Raw genomic sequence first — 21611 nt, forward strand, 5'->3', positions numbered from 1 at the left:
GTGGTTCCCAAACTTTAAGAGCCTGCGAACCCCTTTCACTAAATTGTGAAATCTCGTGAACCCCCTCCTAAAAATGAATATTTCCCGGGATTTAAGTTTAAATTTCCTCCGCACTCCGTGGGGTTCCTGCTGCTGGACCCTGTTGACCGCCCCGGACAACTGCGCTCCACTGAGCTCGGGCTGCAGGTCCCGCTGACCGCTAGGGCTTGGGCTGCCAGCCCCAACTGCCTGGCCCGCTCTCCCTGGGGCTCGGGCTGTTTGCCCTGCAACCGGGCCCCCTTCTGCTGCCTCCAATGCCTGGGGTCTTCTGGCTGCCATTAGTGAAATGTTTCTGGCAAACCCCTGTAAAGTTCTGCGAACCCCCAGGGGTTCGCGAACCCCAGTTTGGGAACCACTGTTCTAGGCACTATCATAATAAACATGATTAATAACAACATTTACCTTTACAATGTTTTGACCCCTATGCAGCTGTTGTGCATTAATGCCTAAGCACCAGAAAGTGAAACTGACTAGAAACAGAACACGAAAGTAAGTCAAACTGTTTCAGAATCCCAGGTGCTTTTATTTATTCAATAATCACACATATGCTCTCATTAAAAGGCATAAAAATTTGTGCAACAGTGAATGTTTCCAACCAATGAAAGAGGAAAATAAACTGGAGTAGAATCTGACCCACTGTCCAAATGTAGAAGTTACAGTGCTATCAATAAGACAATAAAAGAGGCAAAGAAATCTGCTTTTACAAGTGCTATAATTTGTTTTTAGAATTTTTGTTTTACTGAGTGGGTGATAAAAGCAGAGAACTTCTGCAATAGGTGTTTTTGAAGGTGACAAAACTATGATCACAATTCAGTGCACAAAGCAGCCAATGCTGGTTTAAAATGCAGGAAGAAACCAACTTGACGTTTAGGTTCCCAGCCCGAGTGTCATAGATTTTCAGGCCAGAAGGGACCATTAGAATCAGCTAATCTGATCGCCTAAACTTCTGGGAGAGACCGTGTAGGCAGAGAATAATTAATGTGTCCCACACATGTTCTCAGCAACCTGCTAAGGGCAGAACTCAAACTCACAGATGCTTCTTGGGTTCAGTGACCACAACAGATCACCAGGAGCCATCCATTTGCAGTTTGCTGGGCTGGCAGTTAAAAAAATCCTATTTTCACTTGTAAACTACGCAAATTACATCTGGAAATATGGAAAGGAAATACAACCCAGATCCACCAAAGTACGTGCTTAACTTTGAGCGCATGCTCAAATCACACAAGCTCAAGTACGTTACTGAATTTGGACCTAAATATGGAAGCTCAGTGGTGATTTTGGGCTTCCCGCCCTATCCCTTTTCAGAGCATAACCACTTTGCAACCAAAAGAGTCATATAAATTAAAACCAAATATGCACCTTGGGAAACTTAACACTGATCTTTCAATAAAAACAATCACTGCTCAGACTTCATAGAACAGTGGGACCCAGCAGGACATGTGCTCTTCACTTATCAGCGCTCGTTATCGCTAACAGGGCCTCTTTTAACAGAACAGAATGCAGCGCCCAATCCAAACCACCGCTGTAAACAAGTCGATAAATAAATCCATTTCAGAGGTTAAATATTTACAGTACCAAACATACAAGTCACCCGCATTGCAATGAATGGGTATAAATAAGGTCCTCCGCATGGCTCCAATCCTGCAATTGGATATGCATGGCCAGACCCTTTGACTACATGTTCACACAGATCAGATCGCAGGCTTGGGCCCATGGAGCGACTGCAGCATTGCATCGAAGACCATACGTCAAGCAGGTTAGTGCAACTTCAAATATAGGGCCCCATGTAGCATTCCAAGCCCAACAAAACAATGAAAGCAGGATGAAAATAGGGAACATCTTTCTCCTGGCCCCACCCTGAAATACCTCACACACAGTATTCACCATTTTGTTTTATGCCATTTTGCAGCCTCCAGACTTTGCTCATTCTGAAAGGGCTATTTTCTCATTGAGCCATGATCTTTACGTGATCAAAATGTGAAGATTGATCTTTGTTTGCTTGACAGCAGGGTGATGTCCACACAGTAACAACAGGTTTCAGAGTAGCAGCCGTGTTAGTCTGTATTCGCAAAAAGAAAGGGAGGACTTGTGCCACCTTAGAGACTAACCAATTTATTTGAGCATAAGCTTTCGGGAGCTACAGCTCACTTCATTGGATGCATTCAGTGGAAAATCTGGCTTTGTCAATCTGTTTCTTCCCTTCAGCAGCTGGGTATCGTTGTAAGAATGCTTGATAGAGATCTTGTAGGTATTTGTCTCTTGTCTGTGGGGTTGGAGCAAATGTGGGTGTATCGTAGAGCTTGGCTGTAGACAATGGATCGTGTGGTGTGGTCTGGATGAAAGCTGGAGGCATGTAGGTAGGCATAGCAGTCAGTAGGTTTCCGGTATATGGTGGTGTTTATGTGACCATCGCTTATTAGCACAGTAGTGTCCAGGAAGTGGATCTCTTGTGTGGACTGGTCCAGGCTGAGGTTGATTGTGGGAAGGAAATTGTTGAAATCATGGTGGAATTCCTCAAGGGCTTCTTTGCCATGTGTCCAGATGATGAAGATGTCATCAATATAGCGCAAGTAGAGTAGGGGCATTAGGGGACGAGAGCTGAGGAACCGTTGTTCTAAGTCAGTCATAAAAATGTTGGCATAGTGTGGGGCCATGCGGGTACCCATAGCAGTGCCGCTGATTTGAAGGTATACATTGTCCCCAAATGTGAAATAGTTATGGGTGAGGACAAAGTCACAAAGTTCAGCCACCAGGCTTGCTGTGACATTATCGGGAATACTGTTCCTGATGGCTTGTAGTCCATCTTTGTGTGGAATGTTGGTGTAGAGGGCTTCTATATCCATAGTGGCCAGGATGGTGTTATCAGGAAGATCACCGATGGATTGTAGTTTCCTCAGGAAGTCAGTGGTGTCTCAAAGATAGCTGGGAGTGCTGGTAGCGTAGGGTCTGAGAGGGGAGTCTACATAGCCAGACAATCCTGCTGTCAGGGTGCCAATGCCTGAGATGATGGGGCGTCAAGGATTTCCAGGTTTGTGGATCTTGGGTAGCAGATAGAATATCCCAGGTCGGGGTTCTAGGGGTGTGTCTGTGCGGATTTGTTCTTGTGCTTTTTCAGGGAGTGTGCAGAATCAAAACAAAATCCCAAGCGGTCCCCAGTTTGTTGTGACTATTTTGCCCAGCCTTAGAAGTGATACCGGTCTGAGGGAAACATACACCATATTCAAACAACACATGGGAGAATATTTGCAATAGGGTGTCAGGTTCTAGCTCCCTACACTGAGATGCACAGTCCTTCTGACTCACCCTGGTACCAGGTGTCATGGTCCTGTATAAAGATACAGAGCTATCCTTCTGACTCACCCCGATTGCCAGATCCAGTGGATCTTATTGGCTTCAACCCAGGAGTATAAACAATTAAATCTCTCTTTGAGGTAGAAGGGAACTAAGGCGAGGAACAGAGAGGGCTTGCAGGGAGTAACCTTAGAATTCCTTAGAGGAAGCTGAGTTTGCGGTTTATATAATAGTTATTCGAGTTACAGATAAAGAAAACCTGTGTGTTCTGAGAGCAGGGCAAGAACGCTACATGCTTGCAGTGTTTATTTTTAGAATTCTGCTTTTTCAGTTTCTCTCGGCTCCTCTTCGGTGCAATTCCCCAGGGTAACAGTAACCTGCCCTACCAAATCAGTTCTTACTCATTTGCTGTTCTTCCTTTATCAAAAGAATGAGAAATGCAATCTTGCATCTTGCTTCGTAAGACTTTCTTCCATGTTCTTGGGTACTGGATTGCTCCAAAGCCTAAAACGACATTGCAATGGTTATCCGTGGTTAGAAATATCCCCAGATAACCTTCCTCCTTCCTGCTGGGGTGCAGTTCATAACTGTCTGCCCCTAATCCACAGGGCCTGATTGGAGAGGGAGGTCTGGACCACTGGCACACATGCGCAGTGGTGAGAGGGGCCTGGGTGTAGCACGGCTTTAGAGGCAGAGCTGCAGCTGGGGTTGGGGAGCACAGAGGCTTGTGACCTGCTAGCTGGGGTGGGATGAGTTGTCTATCTTGGGGGAGAGATTTCTGATTCAAAAGACAAGGGTTCATTGTGGTATCAGAAGTGGGAGGAAGAGCTGACCTAATAAACCCACAGAAAAATATTCCAAAATGTAATGAGAGGGAGAAATGTGGGATGCAGTCATTCCTCCGTGTAGCAGGGAACAGCAAGTGATGCAGGAGTGCTCAGCATGATACAGCAGCAAAATAGACCAATGTCGTTTGGACCAGCTTGTGCAAAGACATCACCTCACAAGACAGGGAGGTGGCCATCTCTCTCTCTCCAGCTCTGCTGTGACTGCACTTGGAATACAGTTCTGGGGGCCCCATTACCGGGGGATATTGTCAAATTGGAGGGAGTTCCAAGAACAGCCACAAGAATGATCACAGGGCTGGAGGGACTAGGAAAGATGTTAAATGGAGTTCAATACCTAGAGCTTGGCTAAGCAATGACTCAAGTTGGAAGAAACAAAGGAGTCTCCAAGCATGGGAAAGATGTAGTCACCGAGAGCGAAGATGGATCGTTTGTGGGAGAACACAAGGGAGTACAACCAGGTGTAACAAGATGTAGAAAAATGGAAGGGGAAATGCAATACCAGGATAAGCTTGCTGACAGTGAGATGTATGAAGCTGTCTAATAGCTTCCCAAGGGAAGTGGTGGGAGTCCCATGGAAAACCAGAGCAATAGAAAATGCACAATAAGGAGCAATCTCACACTGGGCAAAAGGGTGGGCTAGATGGGACCTATGTGGTGGTGTTGTAGCTGTCTCGGTCCCAGGATATTAGAGATAAGGTGGGTGAGGTAATATCTTTTACTGAACCGACTTCTGTTGGTGAGAGAGACAAGCTTTTGAGCCACACAGAGCTCTTCTTCAGGTCTGGCCCAGCAGAAGTTGGTGCAACAGAAGCTATTACCTCACCCACCATGTCTCTGTAGATGGGAACGACAAAGTCTTTCCATCACTTCTCGCTATGACTGTTTCTGAGAAGGGCGAGCTCCTCTGCGGGGAAGAGTCTGTCTGGGAAGCCCACAGCGTTTTTAGGTCTGGGCCCAATTTAGTGCTCCAGCGAACCCAGTGCTGATTGGTCAGTGGGGCGCCATCACCCTTACAAAAGTGGTACTGCCCCAAACCCCTGGCACCACCAGAGATGCGAGCTCACCGGATGACTTGAATTCCACAGCACTTGGCGAGCTCCTCTGCTAGCTTTTTGGCACCCCGGGCTGCAATGCGGTTTTTGTCCAGACTTTGAGAAATGGGAAAAGAACGTGCAAATGGTTTTCAGAACAGGCTAGGAAAAGACTGGCTAAGCTTCTGCTATGTACCGCAGCCTGCAATGCTCCGCAACACAGGTCAGGTTCAGAAGTTCTCCTTCCTCCTTTCCCTGTTTGCAAAAGCAAAGTGCACTGCAGCTGTTCACCATGGCCTCAGATTTGCTAGCATGGACCCCTGCATTTAAGCAGAACCTCAGTGGATCCCACTCCAGGATCAGTGCCAAGGACTGTCAGGAATGAACCCCCTTGTTGCAAACACGGCATTCTTGCTAGTGCCTGCGGGCTTGTCTCCACTGCAGCAGTTGGCTCGAGTGAAGTACACTCTGTTTTGAAGTGCGGTGGCTCTCGCTGGAGTTACTGGACTCGAACTAGTCTATCCTGAGTGGTAGTGACCACATATCAAAACATTGGGAATTACACAGAGCGACTGGATTACCAGCACCCAGTGAATGGATTAGCTGCTGATAGCTGATGCTGTTCCATTGCTAGCTTAAAGCGCCCCTTGACTCAGGCTAGAGATTTTTGTGTGTGGATGGGAGTTGAGTTCGGGGTTACACTCAAGCTATAACTCAAGTTAACTGTGCTGTGAAGACAACCCCTGAGTCACAGCCAGTGAAACTAAGCATGTAACAGCCTTAGAAACTGACACATCTAGCTTCCTCGGCTCCAAATGAATGACGTGGGAAAATAAAACAAACATTTAATAATGAAAAGTAAGTTTAACTACATCCATTTTATGGTGAAAAACCTCAAGAAAATTCCTTATTGAGCCAAATCCTCTCTGTCTCTCACCTTTCATTGTAACTTTGAGTCTCACCTAGTAGTCAGCTGATATTTCTTTAGTGAATATAATTGCATGTTTACTTGCAGTGCATTATTGAGCTATTAGAGGTCTCTCTGCACTGTGTAGAGTTCCAGGCATGGTTCGGTCCCTGGTAAACAAAGCAGACTAAGCAAGCACTCAAGCTGTGTGGAAGCCTGTTTTCTTGTGTCTAAAGTTCATAGCTATTTCCTTTAACAAATGTCTCCTATTTAAGAAGGTCTGTGATGCCATATATGGAAATTCCCCCGGGGAAATACTTGATATTGCCACGTCACACTCACTCTAGCATCCTCAGCCTTGCCATTCTTGGGAGAACAGTGGCCAGCTCCAGGGCACCTTCATCACCAAGGCTGTTCCACGACAATCTAAATAAAACCAGAAACATCAGCCGGTTGGTCACCTGAGGCAAAGGAAAGCGTAAGCCCCCGAGATACAGCAGCAGTGCTTTGGTCCAGTCTCCATCACATACGAGCACAATGATTTTGGAGACCCAAAGTTATACAGTGAACCATGAGATTTTAGCAAGGGAAAGAGTTTATTTTGCTCTCACCCTGTGGGGAAACTTTCCCCTGTCGCAGCCTAAGGAAGCTTTATTTTCCCCTTGCTTTCTACTCTTCCCCTTGAGGGACTATCTCACGGCCGCAATATCTTTCTATGCACGACAGGACTCCACAGAACGGAGTGGGATTCTGCTCATTCTGTGGGCTTGCTGACCCAGGGCGTGAGAGACAAAGAAATCAAGACTCGGGTCTCCTGTACATCAGCTCAGAACATTACAGCGAGGCAGCTCCTTGCTCTGTTCATGGTGTGAAACTGTCACAGCAGGCTGCAGCTAATGGGGCCCACGACAGCACCCGTTAAATTCTCCTGCCTGCCCTTTAATCTGAGCCCTGTATAACAGGATTTCATTTGACCTTTCAGAGGAGGAGAGGTTTTGCTTTCTGGTTTGTTACCGAGGGAGTTTTTGTCCTGACTGGAAGGGGAGAGGCTCGGACTCCAGCTGTCTGCACCTGCTGAGCAGGGGGACGTTCCAAATGGCGCAGCGGTGAGGCTCCATGAAATGGGGGGCTGCGGGCTTGTTGCAGTAACCGCAACTGTTAGTCGACATCACAGCCTTTCAGAATTGCTGCAGGTTTCCGCACCGCCAGCCCTCGGATGCTGCCATCCGCGGCACAGACTAGCTCTCCTGCAACTGGCTCCGTGCACCTTGCCGCAATGCAGAGCCATCGCTTCTAGCCAGGCGGTTCACCTTGGTGGCAGGGAGCAGCAGCACAGGGAGCCTGCTGCAGAGAGGCTGGCTCCTGCCTCCGGCAGCAGCATCCAAGGGCTGGCAGTGCTGAAATGAGCCAACGGCAGTTCGGCGTGGCAGGAAGCTGCAGCGCTTGCGGGGGCAGAGAGGGGCTGGGTATGCCACGGCTGCCTCTGGGGCGGGGTGCCCAGTCTGCGTGCCCCTGCCTGCTCCGGGTTGCAATGGCAATTCCCTCCTGGGGTGGGAGGAAGCAGGGCTGGCTGTGGGGCAGAGCTGTGGCTTTGGTGTGATTACACCATGTATTATAAAACAGGGACATTTTGCAGGACCGGGGCCTTATATTGTAACAATTTCCTGGCCATTTAGGGAACTCACAAGTGTCACTCTGTTGCACCCCATCCACAAAGCTTCCCAGTGACAGAAGGATTAGAACTCAGGACTGCCTGCTCCAAAACCAGAAACCGATAACACCGTAGCTAAAGGAGACTCTTCCTTACCCACTAGCAGTATAGGAGCTGAGACACATAGCTGAGCAGTTCTGATTCCAACCAATGGAAGGCAGTGACAGGCACACACGCTAACCAGTTCAGTACATATAACCTGAGCGACTGTGAATGTAGAAAGTCAGCTGTAAGCCCCTGCTAGACTGCTAGGAAATTGGAAGTTGCCATAATGTTCACTGTGCAAAGTAGATGTAAAACGCTCCCGTTCTGATCTGGTCGCTTTTCATACCCACTTTACAATGGGATAGGGCAGCAGAGAATCAGGACCAGTAACTTGCTTCTCTCGCTCTCAAACAAGATGCCCTGATGCTGACAGTAAGGGGCGTACGTTAAAGGGGAAGGTTTGGGTTTCATTTCCACTGACCTGCAATTTCCATTCAGGTTTCAATAAGATACCATGATCAGGGGCAGCAGGACTGTAGAAATTTTGGTGGTGCCCAGAACCCCCAGGACTCCCCCGCCTGCAAACTCCCCACACACACCTGCCTAAGGCTCTGGGAGGGAGTTTGGGGTTCAGGCGATTGGGGTGCACAAGGGGGTGGGGATGCCGGCTCTGAGAGGGAGTTTGGGTGCAGAAGGGGTGAGAGGTCAGGCTCTGGGAGGGAGTTTGGTGGGGGATGGGGTCTGGGGTGCAGGCTCTGGGATGGAGTTTGGGTGCAGGCTCTGGGCTGGGGCAGGGGATTGCAGGCTCTGGAAGGGAATTTGGGTGCAGCAGGCGCTGGGAACGAGTTTGGGTGCTGGGTGCAGGCTCTGGGCAGGGGGCAGGGGTGCAGGAGGGAGTCGGTGTGCAGGCTCTGGGAGGGAGTTTGGGGACAAAAGTAGGTGCAGGGGAGGGGTGGGAGTGCAAGAGGGAGTTGGGGGGGAGGAGGTGCGGGGTGCAGGATGGGGGTGCAGGAGGGGGTGAGGGGTGCAGGCTCTGGGAGAGAGTTTGGGGGCAAGAGGGGGTGGGGGTGCAGGAGGAGATTTGGGGGCCGAAGAGGGTGTTTGCGGAGGGGGTGTGGGTGCAGGCTCTGGAAGTGGATGGGGGGGTTCGATGTTTACCTGGGACACCCCCTCCGGCAGCAGCTCCTAGGCGGGGCAGGTGGGGGGGGGGTCTCCTCACGCTGCTGTCTCCAGGCACCGCCCCTGCAGCTTCCCATTGGCCACAAGGGCGTTTGGGGCGGGAGCAGTGCACAGCCCCCTCCCACGGGCTGCAAGAACCCGCCAGCAGCCACGTGGAACGAGCGCGCGCGAAGCCGCTCAGCCCCGCTGTGCTGCGGGTGATGGCGGGAGCCCCTGGGCTGTTTTAAGTCGCCTGGGGACGGCAGGTGGGAAACTTTGCTGGAGCCGGGCCCCTGGGACAGGAATATTCCTGGTGCCCGGGCACCACGGGCCCATAGAACTCGCCGCCCATGACCGTGATAGCAAGGCAGGAGTGAATGTGCACAGTAACCAAAAGACAGGCAGCTGCTAAAGAGTGTGAAATGGATATTCGGGCCCCGAGGCGATATATATACCCACTCCCTGGACTCACATGATCTCTTCAATGACGGGACAACGACTGAAGCCGAGGGCAAGGTGTTTGGAAACGCCATCGCTGATTCCACAGAATTTCAGTCTAAAGGGAAGCAGGATTTGGAAATAACAAATGGAATTGCTGGCCTCCACGGCCGGCAGGCAGTTTATCCCAGGGAATTTCGGGGACTCCATTCGCGTGTCTGCAATCCCCCTGGGAACGTCCACGCCACGTTTTACAACCCACGGCAGCGCGTCTCACACCCCGGCTCTACAGACTCCGGCTCCTGCTGCGAACAGCTGTGTAGACACTGTGGTGAGGGCTTTGAAACCCACCCCACCCCTAGGCTTCGGAGCCCGAACTCCAGCCCAACTGAGTGTCGACACAGCTGTGTTCAGCGCCATAGCACGAGCCCGAGTCTGCAGACCTGGGCTCTGAGACATACCCGTAAAGGCCCCACTCTTTGGGTCTGATCGAGGCAGGGGAAGTGCCTGGATGTGCTCCCCCATCAATCCATGGCCCTGCCTGAGGCCAATTCTCCCCGCCCTGTGTAAACTGGAGCAGCTGCAGACCAGACCCCCGGGCCAGGTCCTGAGCTGGCGTCAACGGGCATAGGTACACTGAAGTCAACACCAGCAGAGAATCAAGCCCCCCCGCCTGGGTCACCACTACAATCTTGTCCTGAGAACCACAGCTCCACTGTGCCTAAAGCAATTCAACTTACTCAATCTTCCTGAGCCGGGTGAACCGTGGAAGCCCCTCTGACAGGGTGCGGAGGGCGCCTTCCCCAAAGCTGTTCTCTGACAAACTGCAAGGACAGTCAGAATGCACTGAGTGGTTGTAAGAAGCTGTGATCAGAGAAGAGACACTGGGCTGCTAACACTGGCAAAAAGCAACCTCATTCCTTAACAAACAACAGTGCTGAGGAGAGGAAGGATGGTCAGTGGCTAGCTTGGGGCTCGGGAACCCCAGGTTCAAGTCCTGGCTCTGCCACAGACTTCCTGTGTGACCTTGGGCAAATCACTTAACCTCCCTATGCCTCAGTTCCCCATCTGTACAATGGGGACAACAGCACTTCCCTGCCTCACAGAGTGCTGTATGGGTAAATGCATTAAAGACTGAGAGATGGGCCATGTCAGTCCCTAAGAGAGAGAGACATTGCTTTGTAAAACACACCCTGGATCAACGGTTCACTCTACCCACTTGTTTGCCGTGGGAGAGAATAAGTCAAAGGACCGTCTCTAACTGGTCTCTCCGGGGCTGAACCAAAAGTTAGCTCAACTCTTTGGAAGTGTGAAGACATCGCTGACAGCCTGAAGTGTACCCTGGGGCAGAAGGCAAGTGCATTCTCACACTTACCAGCAGGTGGCACCCTGCTGTCATTTTAACTGAAAGAGGCTGCTGACGAAATAAGCAAGTGAAGGGCATCAGGACAATTTAATTTGATGTCCCCGTCAGTTCTATTTTGGAAAATTATTTACTTCAGATGTAAAGAGTCATGATCTAGAGTTACAGAAGGAGTCCTTTATATTGAAAGGCATCCCAAAGCATTCTCCATTTGCTGTCTGATTATTTTGGGTGTTACCGCCTGTCACACATGGCATCCCACATTTGGGCCTAGGCTGGCTGGCAGATGGTGATGCTAAGGGAGGAATATCCTGATACTAGTGTCGCAAAGAGGGAATATGCAGGGAAGGTCTCCCTGGACACTCTCTGTAACTCAGTTCATGAAGCAGGATAGACCTAAAGGCTCTGTGCATTTGCACAGGGGCTTTAAACTCCAGGCCTCAGTGAAAGCAAGTGGAGTTTTGCCATTGATTTCAGTGGGGCCAGGATTTCATCCTACATAGTTGTAAATTCTACAAATTCTACACGTAACTGCATACTATTGTTTGTACACTTAGTTTTACATGGAAGCCAATATATAATCCAGAGAGACAGGCAGAGGTACACCAAGTCCTGTTTCTTAAAACATCCCTATTAACTCCCAACCGCACCTACTTTATCTCTTCTAGCTGCTGGCATTCAACCAGGCCTTTGGCCAGCGGTGTTCCTCCAAGTGAACCAATGTTATTTGACTGCAGACTGGTGAGAGAAGAAATTCAGACACAAACTTTTCAGAAGAAAACTATAACAACTCCTTTGATATGCGACTTCCTGTCAAAGAAACAGCTGCTTTTCTGGAACTGACACCCAGGATTCAAACGGAAACACTATCTTTGACATTTGCACCCTTCTTTATGAGACCTTGAGAACAGCGACAAACCAGTGATCGGAATGTGGCTAGCAATTTGTACTCTAACTAGCCACCCCAATGTACCCTCGTTCACCTCCGTGCATCTGGAGGGTGAAATCTTGACCCCACTAAAGTCAAAACAAAACTCCCAGTTGACTTAAACAGGGCTAGAATTTCACACGTAACCTCCCCTTGCTTTTCACATGCGACGCTCATTCACAAAGCCGCTGTAGTTAAACAGAGAGATTTAGCTCTGCATGAATAAATGATGGACCAAGATCCTCCCAGTCACCATAAGAAGCAATGACCCCAGGAAATTAAAAGCCACATGGCACAGCCTATTTGACCTATACCCATGGCATGGGGGAGTTTGGTCTAAGATAGTAGAGAGAGAAATTAGGGTCGTTTAACTGTTTTGCTACTGTGGCAGAGCAGGGCAATGTTCTATTAATTAGAGGTTTGGCAAGACTTCCACTTGAGGGTTAAAAACTTAGCACTACTCAGAGACAAATAAGAGGTGACAAATTAATGAAGGGCCAGATGGATGCGCCTATTTACCCTCTCATCATATGAGAACAAGAGGACACCCATTAGCATTAACATGTAACATATTCAGAACTGATTAAAGATCGTCTTTTATACATTTCCTAATTAATCTGTGGAACTGATTGCCACAAGATATTACCGAAGCCCAGAGCTTAGTGGGAATGAGGAAAAGATTTTATGATGGAATGACAATACTGTCAAGACATATGGCAATAAATAGTAATCAAACTATGTTAGGAAGCAGGTAGGTAATGAAACCTGGTCTTGGCAAATCTTTGACCACTTCATGCATTTTAGATCTGTTTAACCATGTCACCGATTCATTGTTCTCCTGCTTCCATGTTCAGTCTCTTTTTTATCAGTCCCAGTATTTCTGGGGTGCCCTGCCTCTTGGAATGTGAGTACAGAAGGGGAAGCAAGCACTTACTGAAGGATCTGCAAGTGGCCCATGCTCGGCAGAGAGAGGGAGAGTCTCGCTGCCGTCTTGTCTCCCACATGGTTCCTAGCTAATCTGAAAACAATATGAAACATTATTTATGATGAACTAACAGGCCTAATTCCTCACTCCCACCCATGTCCGTGTGTCTCCTGTTAATGTTCAGAGGAGCTGCACATGCTGAGGGTAGAACATAAATCTCCTTACTTACCCCTTTGGAGACTGAATATACTTAGACACAGGAGTAATAGTTATGCTTCATAATCCAGGCATTAAACAGTCAATTAAAGCACGGTGTAATTACCCTGTGGTTATACTTCCTGATACCACTGCGATTACCACTAACTCATTCAACCAGTAGGTTAATTAAATAATTCAAATCCTTGTTATTTCCCCTTTATCGACATAGAGATTAAGCCCCATTCCTTCAGTCCAGACTGCAGAGTAGAATCTCAGTCAGGGTCTTCAGCAAGACAGAACAGCCCTCTGCTACTTGAGCTAAAGGAGAAACGCCATCAGCTCCCAGTAGTAGTAGGCTGCTTTCCTCTATATGCAATAGCCACTCGATGGGGATGCGACACTGGTGTGTTATGCCACCAGCACCCATGTGGCATCCTGTTGACTCAACTGACTCGCATACGCAGTGAACTGACTGCACTGTACGACTGGGGCCTTATGCTGTAATTATATTTTTTGATGCATGAGCCTAGTCCAATATCCTGCAGTCTGGAGGCTAACTGGGTGGGTTATGCATCTTAACTGCAACAGAAATAATTTTCCCCACTCTGGTTAAAGATTTTTATTATTTCATAGGATATTGACACCTCTCTTCTGCAAACGAATAGGGGGTTAGATGAACAGTAATAAATTCAGCGATGGTCCTCGGCTGACAAAGTCTCAAATCAGCCCCAACCCCCATTTTTAATATAGTAATAATTAGATAGCTTTCATATTTATTTCGTAGGTAACACATCAGGCAGATGTGTGGCACACTCTAGGCCCTGTGTTTCTGAAATCTTAGCTATTATTCTGTGTAAGGCTCGGGCTCCACTCCATTAGCACAGTCTGTACAGCCCATTGATTCCCCTGGGAAGACCAGACATGAAGCCTCAGAACTTTGTACCAGCCAGTGTGAATGTGGGACTCACAGTAACTCCTCGACATGCCTGCAGTGAGCCAGAGCCTCCGCGAGCGTCTCCCCTCCAGCCGGGCCAATACTGTTCGACGACAGGCTAAAATACACATGGAAATAGGCAGAGTCTGTCAATGGCTGAAAGGAGCCGGGATATACCCAATACAAATTAAGCCGTGGCACGAATGGCGCTTTCGCTGCAGATTGTTTCGTGGCTGAGTGGCATGACAGAGAACACAGAGCATCGTAATAACAAGCTACCACTGAAGCAGGCCCAGAGATGCCAATCCAAAGCTTGGCAAGAGACACACAGGTCTCTCCATCAAATAGCTTGGAAAAGAAAGGCTTTCTAATGCATTAGGTTAGACCATCAGAGAGGATGTTACCTTGCTATGACTGACCCCGAGGGCCACACTTGCTTCACGTGGCAATAAGTGATGTGGCAGGCCAAGTTGTAGGAGAGAGATCTTTATTAAGCATTCTGAGTGGGCAGTGTTACAGGCCAAGGCACTACAAGTTATATGCAAGCAACCTGGCCCCAGCTTATCTTGCCAAGCCCCTGGTGTCATACTGAACTAGAGCCTTCTGAATACCCGACCCCTCCTTCTCCAGTCCCACTTATTATATTGCACTCCTGATGGCTGGCGAGCACTGGCATGGGGAGCCTATGGCTGCTTTTTCTCTTAGCTGGTGTCCCCTTCGTGGCCTAAGATTCGGGGCGAATTTCCTTACCAGCTGAAACTGGCCAGAAAGAAATTTCTCCATTTCCCCCCCAACTTTTGTTAGGAAATCAATGTAGTGGCGATGGGACGTGGTGCTTTGAAAGCCCTAGAGGTTGAAACCCTCCATGTAGCTCCAGAACAGGTAATGCACGGGGTAGGGAAGTGTACAACCATCCCATCAGGCCAACACACCAGGGCATCCACTCCCTGTGGCATATTCAACCGTTGGCCTCTAGGTCTCCACTAACGGGAGAGACTTGTGCTGCTTTTTGCGACGCGGACACTTGTCCGCTAAAAACTGTACTGAGATTACTGCATGGCCAGGACATGGCAGCAAGTTTCAGTCACAAAGAGCCTGATCCAAAGCCAATTGCAGTCGATGTGGGAGCCTTCCCAGTAACGTTTATGCAGGTCAAATAAAATCAGACACGAACATTCCCCCCAACCTTGGCTCTAACTCTAATTAATCCCATTATTCAACCCGAAATATAAAGCGACTCACTTGACTTTCTTTAGATTTTGCATTTCCGGCAGGAGCGTGGCTATTTTTTCCAGACCAACATGTTCAATCTTGTTATGGCTTAAACTTTAAAGGGAAAAAAAAAGCCACATTATGAAAGAAAATGCCGAGTTGCCCACTGAGTGCAATGTCTTGTTTAATCGCTCTGATCTGTTGGAGGGAACCAAAATCGTTTCACTATTCACAGCTGAATGAACTTCAAAAGTCAAAAAGGTGTTTGTTCTTACTGCGTCTTGTGTTAGAAAAGAGACTGAGTTTGGTTGCAATGAAGAAAACTAACCAAAAACAAGGGCCGCAGACTGGATCTAGATTCAAACTTTTCTAGATCTTGGGAGTGCTGGGACCAGTTCTCAGAGACCGCTACAATACACAGCTCCTGATCCAAATTTTGACAGAGGCTGTTCAAATTTGGAGTTTCGGTTGAACCCATTATATGCCATTACACGTGCCAGCTGCTCGGCTCGAATCAGACCAAAACTTGCTCAGATTTTGCACCTGAAGTTTTGGTTTGATCCCATCTCTAATTCAAGCAGCCCAGACACTTGAGCATTAGCAGCCTCCGTAAAACTTGCTGCTTTCATATAACTGCACCTAAAAACACCCCCTGGCTTGAGCTCTATAATCCATCCCCATCACTAGCAGAGACATTACAAGAAAGGAGGAACCCACTTGATTTCTTCCATATGAGGAGCATTCTTCAGAGCTTCTGCCAGGTGGGAGCAGCCTTCATTACCAATACTGTTATTGTTCAAGCTGGAGAGAATATTAATAAAATACCACACATTAGGCTGTTATTCAGTTCATTGCTTTATAGATAGAGGATGAAATTCACCTCTGTGCAGAGGGGCAGTGCAAGGTTTATGGGCCATCTGAGTCCCACTTAAGTCTTCAGGACAGGGATATAAATGGAATGCAAGTGGTGCATTGGTGTTGGAATTCAAAAAGAAAAAAGAAATCTGTGCACTGCATCGCCCTGCTTGAAACAAATATGCTATCATCCGTCTCTGAAACAGCTGCATGTATCCACAGTAACCACTGAACAGTATACTTAACAGCGAAATGATCAACTCCGTGGTCTCCTAGAACGTAACTGTAATGCTATCGCGACTGGAGATTCCGATGGCTGTGCAAGTGAAAGACCCCTCTGTGCTCCCGCAAAGCAGGAAATTATCATCTTGGCCACATGTTTGTCTATGAGCTGGACCTACATGGCGAGTTCTTGTGGGCTCACTGGGTGCATGTGAATTTTTCCGGGTGCATCTGTTTTGCTCAGCTTTGCATATCTGCCCCTGAATGTTTCCTCTTCTCAGTGTATTTGCTGTGAGGAGGACGGTGGACACTTTTTAAAATTTTAAATATTTTTAAAAATGCTGCTTTCTCATGACTTAGTCAGTAAAAGTAGGGACTACCAAAAATAGCAGAGTAAGGGGGCAAATACTGCAGCTGCTGCTAGCATCCCTGCAGAATTGTAGAACAGTCCAGCACCTGTTTGGTAAGATAGTTATCTCTTTATGTTAGTATTTATCTGACCCCCTCACTGCATTATCCCAGGATAGACTGGTGGCAGAGTCTTGTTAGGCCCAAAGCAATGTTTGGCATCATGGGAAGGATTCAGACTGCAGGACCCGAGTGACTCAGGCATTAACAAACTTATCCTCAGAACAAACCTGTGAAGTAGGGACGGGATTATTACCCCTATTGCATAGAGGTGAAACTGAGGCACAGACCTGCTCAAGGTCACACAAGGTGTGTGGCGGAACTGGAAAAATGAACCTCCATCATGCTGCTTTGATAGCAGGCCTGTCTACAAGGAGGTCAGACATACTCACAATGGAAACTTTCCTTCTTGATTCTAGCACAGTGCACAGAACATATGCAGATTCCTTAGGGCTAAATCTGCTCTCCAGAGACTACGCAGTAGCTAAGCTGGGCATCTCTGTGGGAAGCTCAGGGAATGAATCACAAAAGTTCCTTCTCTCACTAGTGTGTGTATGGCCCAGCTAACACTACAGGACATGAAGGCCTGCACAGACATACTTACAGGAGTCTTTTCAGTAAAGGCATTTTGTGAAGTCCTGGCACCAGCATGCGAATGGCCGTGTCATCAAGTCCCAGGGAGCTGAGGCTAAGAGGCAAATGGACACAGGAATGAGTGTGCACAGATCTAAATGAATAGTTCACACACTGTGACCAGTCTGCTAGGCAGGAGCTGTCAAAGCAATGGGAGGCTGACGGAGGCTAGCGTTAGCTCTCTGTGGAAGCCGTGCCGTTATGTTGATCCCGCATGGTTAGGAAAGGGAAGCCTCTTAACTGTCGTGTAAACGTTTTGCAGCTCTGTATCCTGCACAGCGTGGGGCTGCTGAGGAGACTGCAATGGGAAATACTCTTTTCTGGAGTTACAAAGACCCTGCCCCCTGAAGTCAATGGGAGTTTTGCCATTGACTTCAATGGGCGTGGGATGAGGCCAAAGGTGCATAAAACACATACACAACATGAGAGGCAAATTCTTCATTTCCTTTCAGCTGAAACTGACCCCAGGAGACATGGAGAGAAGAAGAGCTGCCTCTCTGAGACCTCAAGCAATTACAAAGGCTGAGAATTGCAGGGTCATTATTAACAGAGACGGGTAGAAATGTTTCAGACGTAAGAATTCTTCACTTTTGCTTCAAAACCAAAGATACCATGAAAGCATTTTGAGATTCCCCCACCTGCCAATACATTCACTTCTCAAAGGAAATTTATGATGAGAAAGTATATTGCTCTTCAATAGGTTGTTTTGTTTGTTTGGTTGTTTTTTGCATTCCCAATTTTGACTGGGCAGCTTAGTCACATGCTGGGATCCCACCTCCCCTCCCTCCCCCAGCCCAAAATGAAAATGTTCATTTTAGGATATCACCAATTTTTAAAGCAAATAAAAATTTGATAATGGAAAAATAACAGAGCTCCTTATATCAGGGCTCACATAGCTTTTGTAACAGGTGGTTACTATTTTGGGAATTTGAACAAAATAAATACACTGATAATGATTAAAGGTTGCCCAATCACAACAAGGTCTCTTTTGCAGGTAACAAATCCAGGTTATAAATAAGATTTATTAATACTTGTATGGAAAGTTAATGTATGTCAATAAGAATAAAATTTTAAAAAACCCAGTGAGATTTCCAATAATTGCTAGAACATCTTTTAAATTGCACATCCTGTTATTTCATTGATGGTCACAACACTAGGGTTTATGTCTGATTGTGTGACATGGATGTTAGAAAATCCATGTATTAAGTGTAGAAAAATGAATACAAGCAACAGTGAATTATCAAAAAGAAAGGAAAAATCTGTGGAAAATTAGGAAAATAAAATAAGTCAGTCCTTTTAAAAACCATGGGAAGTAAAATGTTTTAGAAATTCTTTTAATTTTCTTTTACCTGCTCTCATTATACAAGGTGTTGATTTTTCAATGTTCTTTACAAGAACCAGGTAAAACAGGCAGGTTCAAGATACTAACAATTCTGCAACATTTAGCCTGTAAGATCTTTGGGGCAAGGATGCTGTTTTCTAAGGGTGATGCCTCTACACTGATATGAATGATAAAATAATTTACTTTCCGATCTTTAGGTTGCAACACTCGTGACTAGAGCTGAACAAAATTCTTTGCAATAGTTTATTCCTCAAAAAATGTAGTTTGGGGTCGACTGAACCATTTATGATTTTGGGTCAAATTCGGCAAAGAGTTTTAGCCAGAAAAAGTCAAAACTTTTCATTTCTACTTTTTCAAAAGGAAACATTCTGACTTTTCGTTTCAAAACATGTTTCATTTAGAAATTTAGTTAGATTTATTTAAAAAAACAAAACCAAAAAAGGATAAATACACCCAAAAACAAAATTAAAAAAAACAAACTTGACAAATTAGTTTCAGGTCAAAGACGTTTTGTTTGACCAGAAACAATTTTTTCTGGATTTTTCAGTTCGGTCAGAACCAAAAACTCAGTTCTTCTCTTGGCATTTCTCAGGACCATTGTGTCTTGGTCTAGTGCGAGATCTTGGTCTGGGTGCCTTCCTATGGCTGGCCCTCCAAAACAGGAGGAATCAAAGCTGTATCATGGGTAGGTTGTACAGCAACGCGCAAAAGTGCTTCTGTAAATGCCATCTGCTGCCACTAGAAGGTGCTACCTTCCTGGATGCGGTCTATCTTCTAACACTGCAGTGTGGTTCCTGAGATTACTGCCTTTCTGCAGTGGGACATGGGTGTGCACACACACTGCAGAGGTATTGAGGACACCAAAGCACTTGGCTTGTACAAAGAACTCTGCTCTCCCTGCCCTAATCACACATTACTAATCCTGTTCTGCCCATCCTAAGTTGCAAATACTAAGGAATTCATACTTCTCCCCCAGCTGATGTCTCCCAGCCATCTGTGTGGTTACACTCCTCCAGGACACACAGCTTGTAAGTAACTGCAGTTTAATCATAAAATATAGACTGGCCTAACAGGGTCTAGATAGCACCAGGACAATAAACTTACTTAAGCTCTTCAATAGCATGGCATTGCTGCAACCCTGCAACCAAGTGTCCCATTCCGCTTGGTGTAACACTGCTGGACATCAGCCTGAAAAACCAGTAACAGCACCGAATGAGAATGACTTACATTCAGGCAGTCCAACAAGATAGGAGATATAGGAATCACTTCCCTCACCATTGACGTGCACCTGCTTCTGGGGTGGAATGCAGAAGCTTTTTATCAGCATAAAACACAACCGGGAAGTTGGGAAGTGTTAACACCAATTGGTACCCACATACTAAAACGCTAAGAGCCTGATATTTCCAAATAAAATCGTAGAGGGGAAATTAGATCACCAGAATGTAATTAGTATTTGGCCAGGGTCCTAGGGCTGGTACTCATACTCTTGCAAAAAATCCCAAAGGGTCTTTAGAAACCATACATGGACATGGGATCTTGGCTTTATACCCAAACATTACAGCTCTGCATTAGTTTCTCCCCATTAATCTTGAATCTTTTCAGAATTGGGGGTCTGCATAAAAGTAAGGACCCCTCAGGGCAAAGTTTTTGGAACGTGAGGAGCCAAAACACATGAGAAGAGTATGTTTTTGTGATTTCCAGCTCCGTTTTACAGACCCAAGAGAACTGGATAGTCCAAAATGTTGGGTGCTGATCTGTACTGACTCGGACTCTCTGCAGGTTCTGCCAACAGCAACAGAGAATGAGTCCCAAAAGATTGTATTGTGCAAAGATACAGTCTATGGGCCTGATTCTCATTTAGCTAAGGCCACTTTACACCTCTCTGGGAGTATAAAGGGGCCTTAAAGTGAGAATAGATTAAATTTACACCCTTAAGCCCCTTTTACATGACAGGAGCAGGATAAAATGGCCACAGTGTACATGAGAATCAGGCCCTCTGTCTTTATATGTTTTTACTTAAAGGAAGGGGGCAGGAAGTGATAATTTCTCTGAAATCTTGCACCACGACTAAATGCTCAAGTGCCCCTTTCAACAATTCACAGAAGAACATTCTAGAACGTATGACATGTTAACACGCAGATGTGTGGAAGTTGCAACGTTCATGTCTGAATTCCAATTTTCCCACCCAATGGGGCTGCGGTTTGGTCTGTTACAAAGTCCTAGGCCAGCTATGGAGTTCTGATGCTGATTCAGGTCTGAACTTTTCTGCACTTCAGAAAAGAGCTTTGATCCAGGCTGCTCCCAAGAACCCAAAGCTCAGAGAAATCATGAAAATACATGTTTCAGAGTAACAGCCGTGTTAGTCTGTATTCGCAAAAAGAAAAGGAGTACTTGTGGCACCTTAGAGACTAACCAATTTATTTGAGCATAAGTTTTCGTGAGTGAGCTGTAGCTCACTAAAGCTCATGCTCAAATAAATTGGTTAGTCTCTAAGGTGCCACAAGTACTCCTTTTCTTTTTATGAAAATACATGTCTGGATTTAGCCAGCTGCACAGATTGCATGGGAAGGAGAGAGTTTCATGGGGGTAATGGGCTGGGGAAAGGGCAAGTGCGGGCAGAAGGGGTATCTGCTTAGAATGAGCCATAGTTCATGAAGTAGAACATTCAACAGTAACGAGCTTTTTAGATAATTACTTACTCAAACTTCCTCAGCGTTGGAAAAGTCAGAAGCACACTGGCTAGCATTGCTTCTTCAGCATCGTTGAGATCAATATGAGACCAGCTGCAAGGACGAAAAAGCACATCCTCTCAGCGACACACAAAGCTCTGAACAGCCCACAGCTGCCTTGGCGTGGTATGATGCTTGCAATTGTTCTGCGTGAGTTAACTGATCAAGGGCGGCCTGGCTGCTGACCCACATCCAGGTCAACAGTCCATTAAGAAGCACTTCAAGGTATACGGAATAAGCCACATTTGCCCCCTTGTTGTTAGAGCAACACAATCGCATTGTGATGCCAAGCCAAATGACCCCTGCATTCCCAGGCTCTGTTCTCCAAGCTTTCACAGTTCATGGAATTTTAAAGCCAGAGGGCACCATCGGATCATCCAGTCTGGCCTCCTGCATGGCACACACAGGTGGAGGAGCCTGGGTTCGTCCAATAGCGCAACTGTAACCTGAGTCT

At 46.9% G+C, this 21611-nt stretch overlaps 1 protein-coding gene across 6 annotated transcripts in view; it reads right to left on the minus strand.

Annotated features, from left to right (window-relative positions):
* Nucleotides 1–541: 541 nt before the first annotated feature.
* The window catches only part of NLRC5 (NLR family CARD domain containing 5), a 77865-nt gene continuing 56795 nt past the window's right edge, over nt 542–21611 (minus strand). For 2 of the 6 annotated variants that reach the window (XM_077830708.1, XM_077830706.1), the window contains 13 exons: nt 21128–21211; nt 19533–19616; nt 17058–17141; nt 15686–15769; nt 14999–15082; nt 13791–13874; nt 12634–12717; nt 11426–11509; nt 10149–10232; nt 9443–9526; nt 6459–6542; nt 5243–5326; nt 542–3834 (listed from right to left, as the gene is read on the minus strand). In XM_077830708.1, coding sequence (XP_077686834.1) covers nt 3753–3834; nt 5243–5326; nt 6459–6542; nt 9443–9526; nt 10149–10232; nt 11426–11509; nt 12634–12717; nt 13791–13874; nt 14999–15082; nt 15686–15769; nt 17058–17141; nt 19533–19616; nt 21128–21211 — 1090 coding nt within the window. In that variant the 3' untranslated portion in view covers nt 542–3752. Of the gene's footprint in view, nt 3835–5242; nt 5327–6458; nt 6543–9442; nt 9527–10148; nt 10273–11425; nt 11510–12633; nt 12718–13790; nt 13875–14998; nt 15083–15685; nt 15770–17057; nt 17142–19532; nt 19617–21127; nt 21212–21611 lie in introns of those variants that run through there. The other 4 variants (XM_077830707.1, XM_077830709.1, XR_013347593.1 and 1 more) reach the window with 4 other exon arrangements.

This window comes from Eretmochelys imbricata, chromosome 12, assembly GCF_965152235.1.
Source record: "Eretmochelys imbricata isolate rEreImb1 chromosome 12, rEreImb1.hap1, whole genome shotgun sequence".
Classification (NCBI taxonomy): domain Eukaryota; kingdom Metazoa; phylum Chordata; order Testudines; family Cheloniidae; genus Eretmochelys; species Eretmochelys imbricata.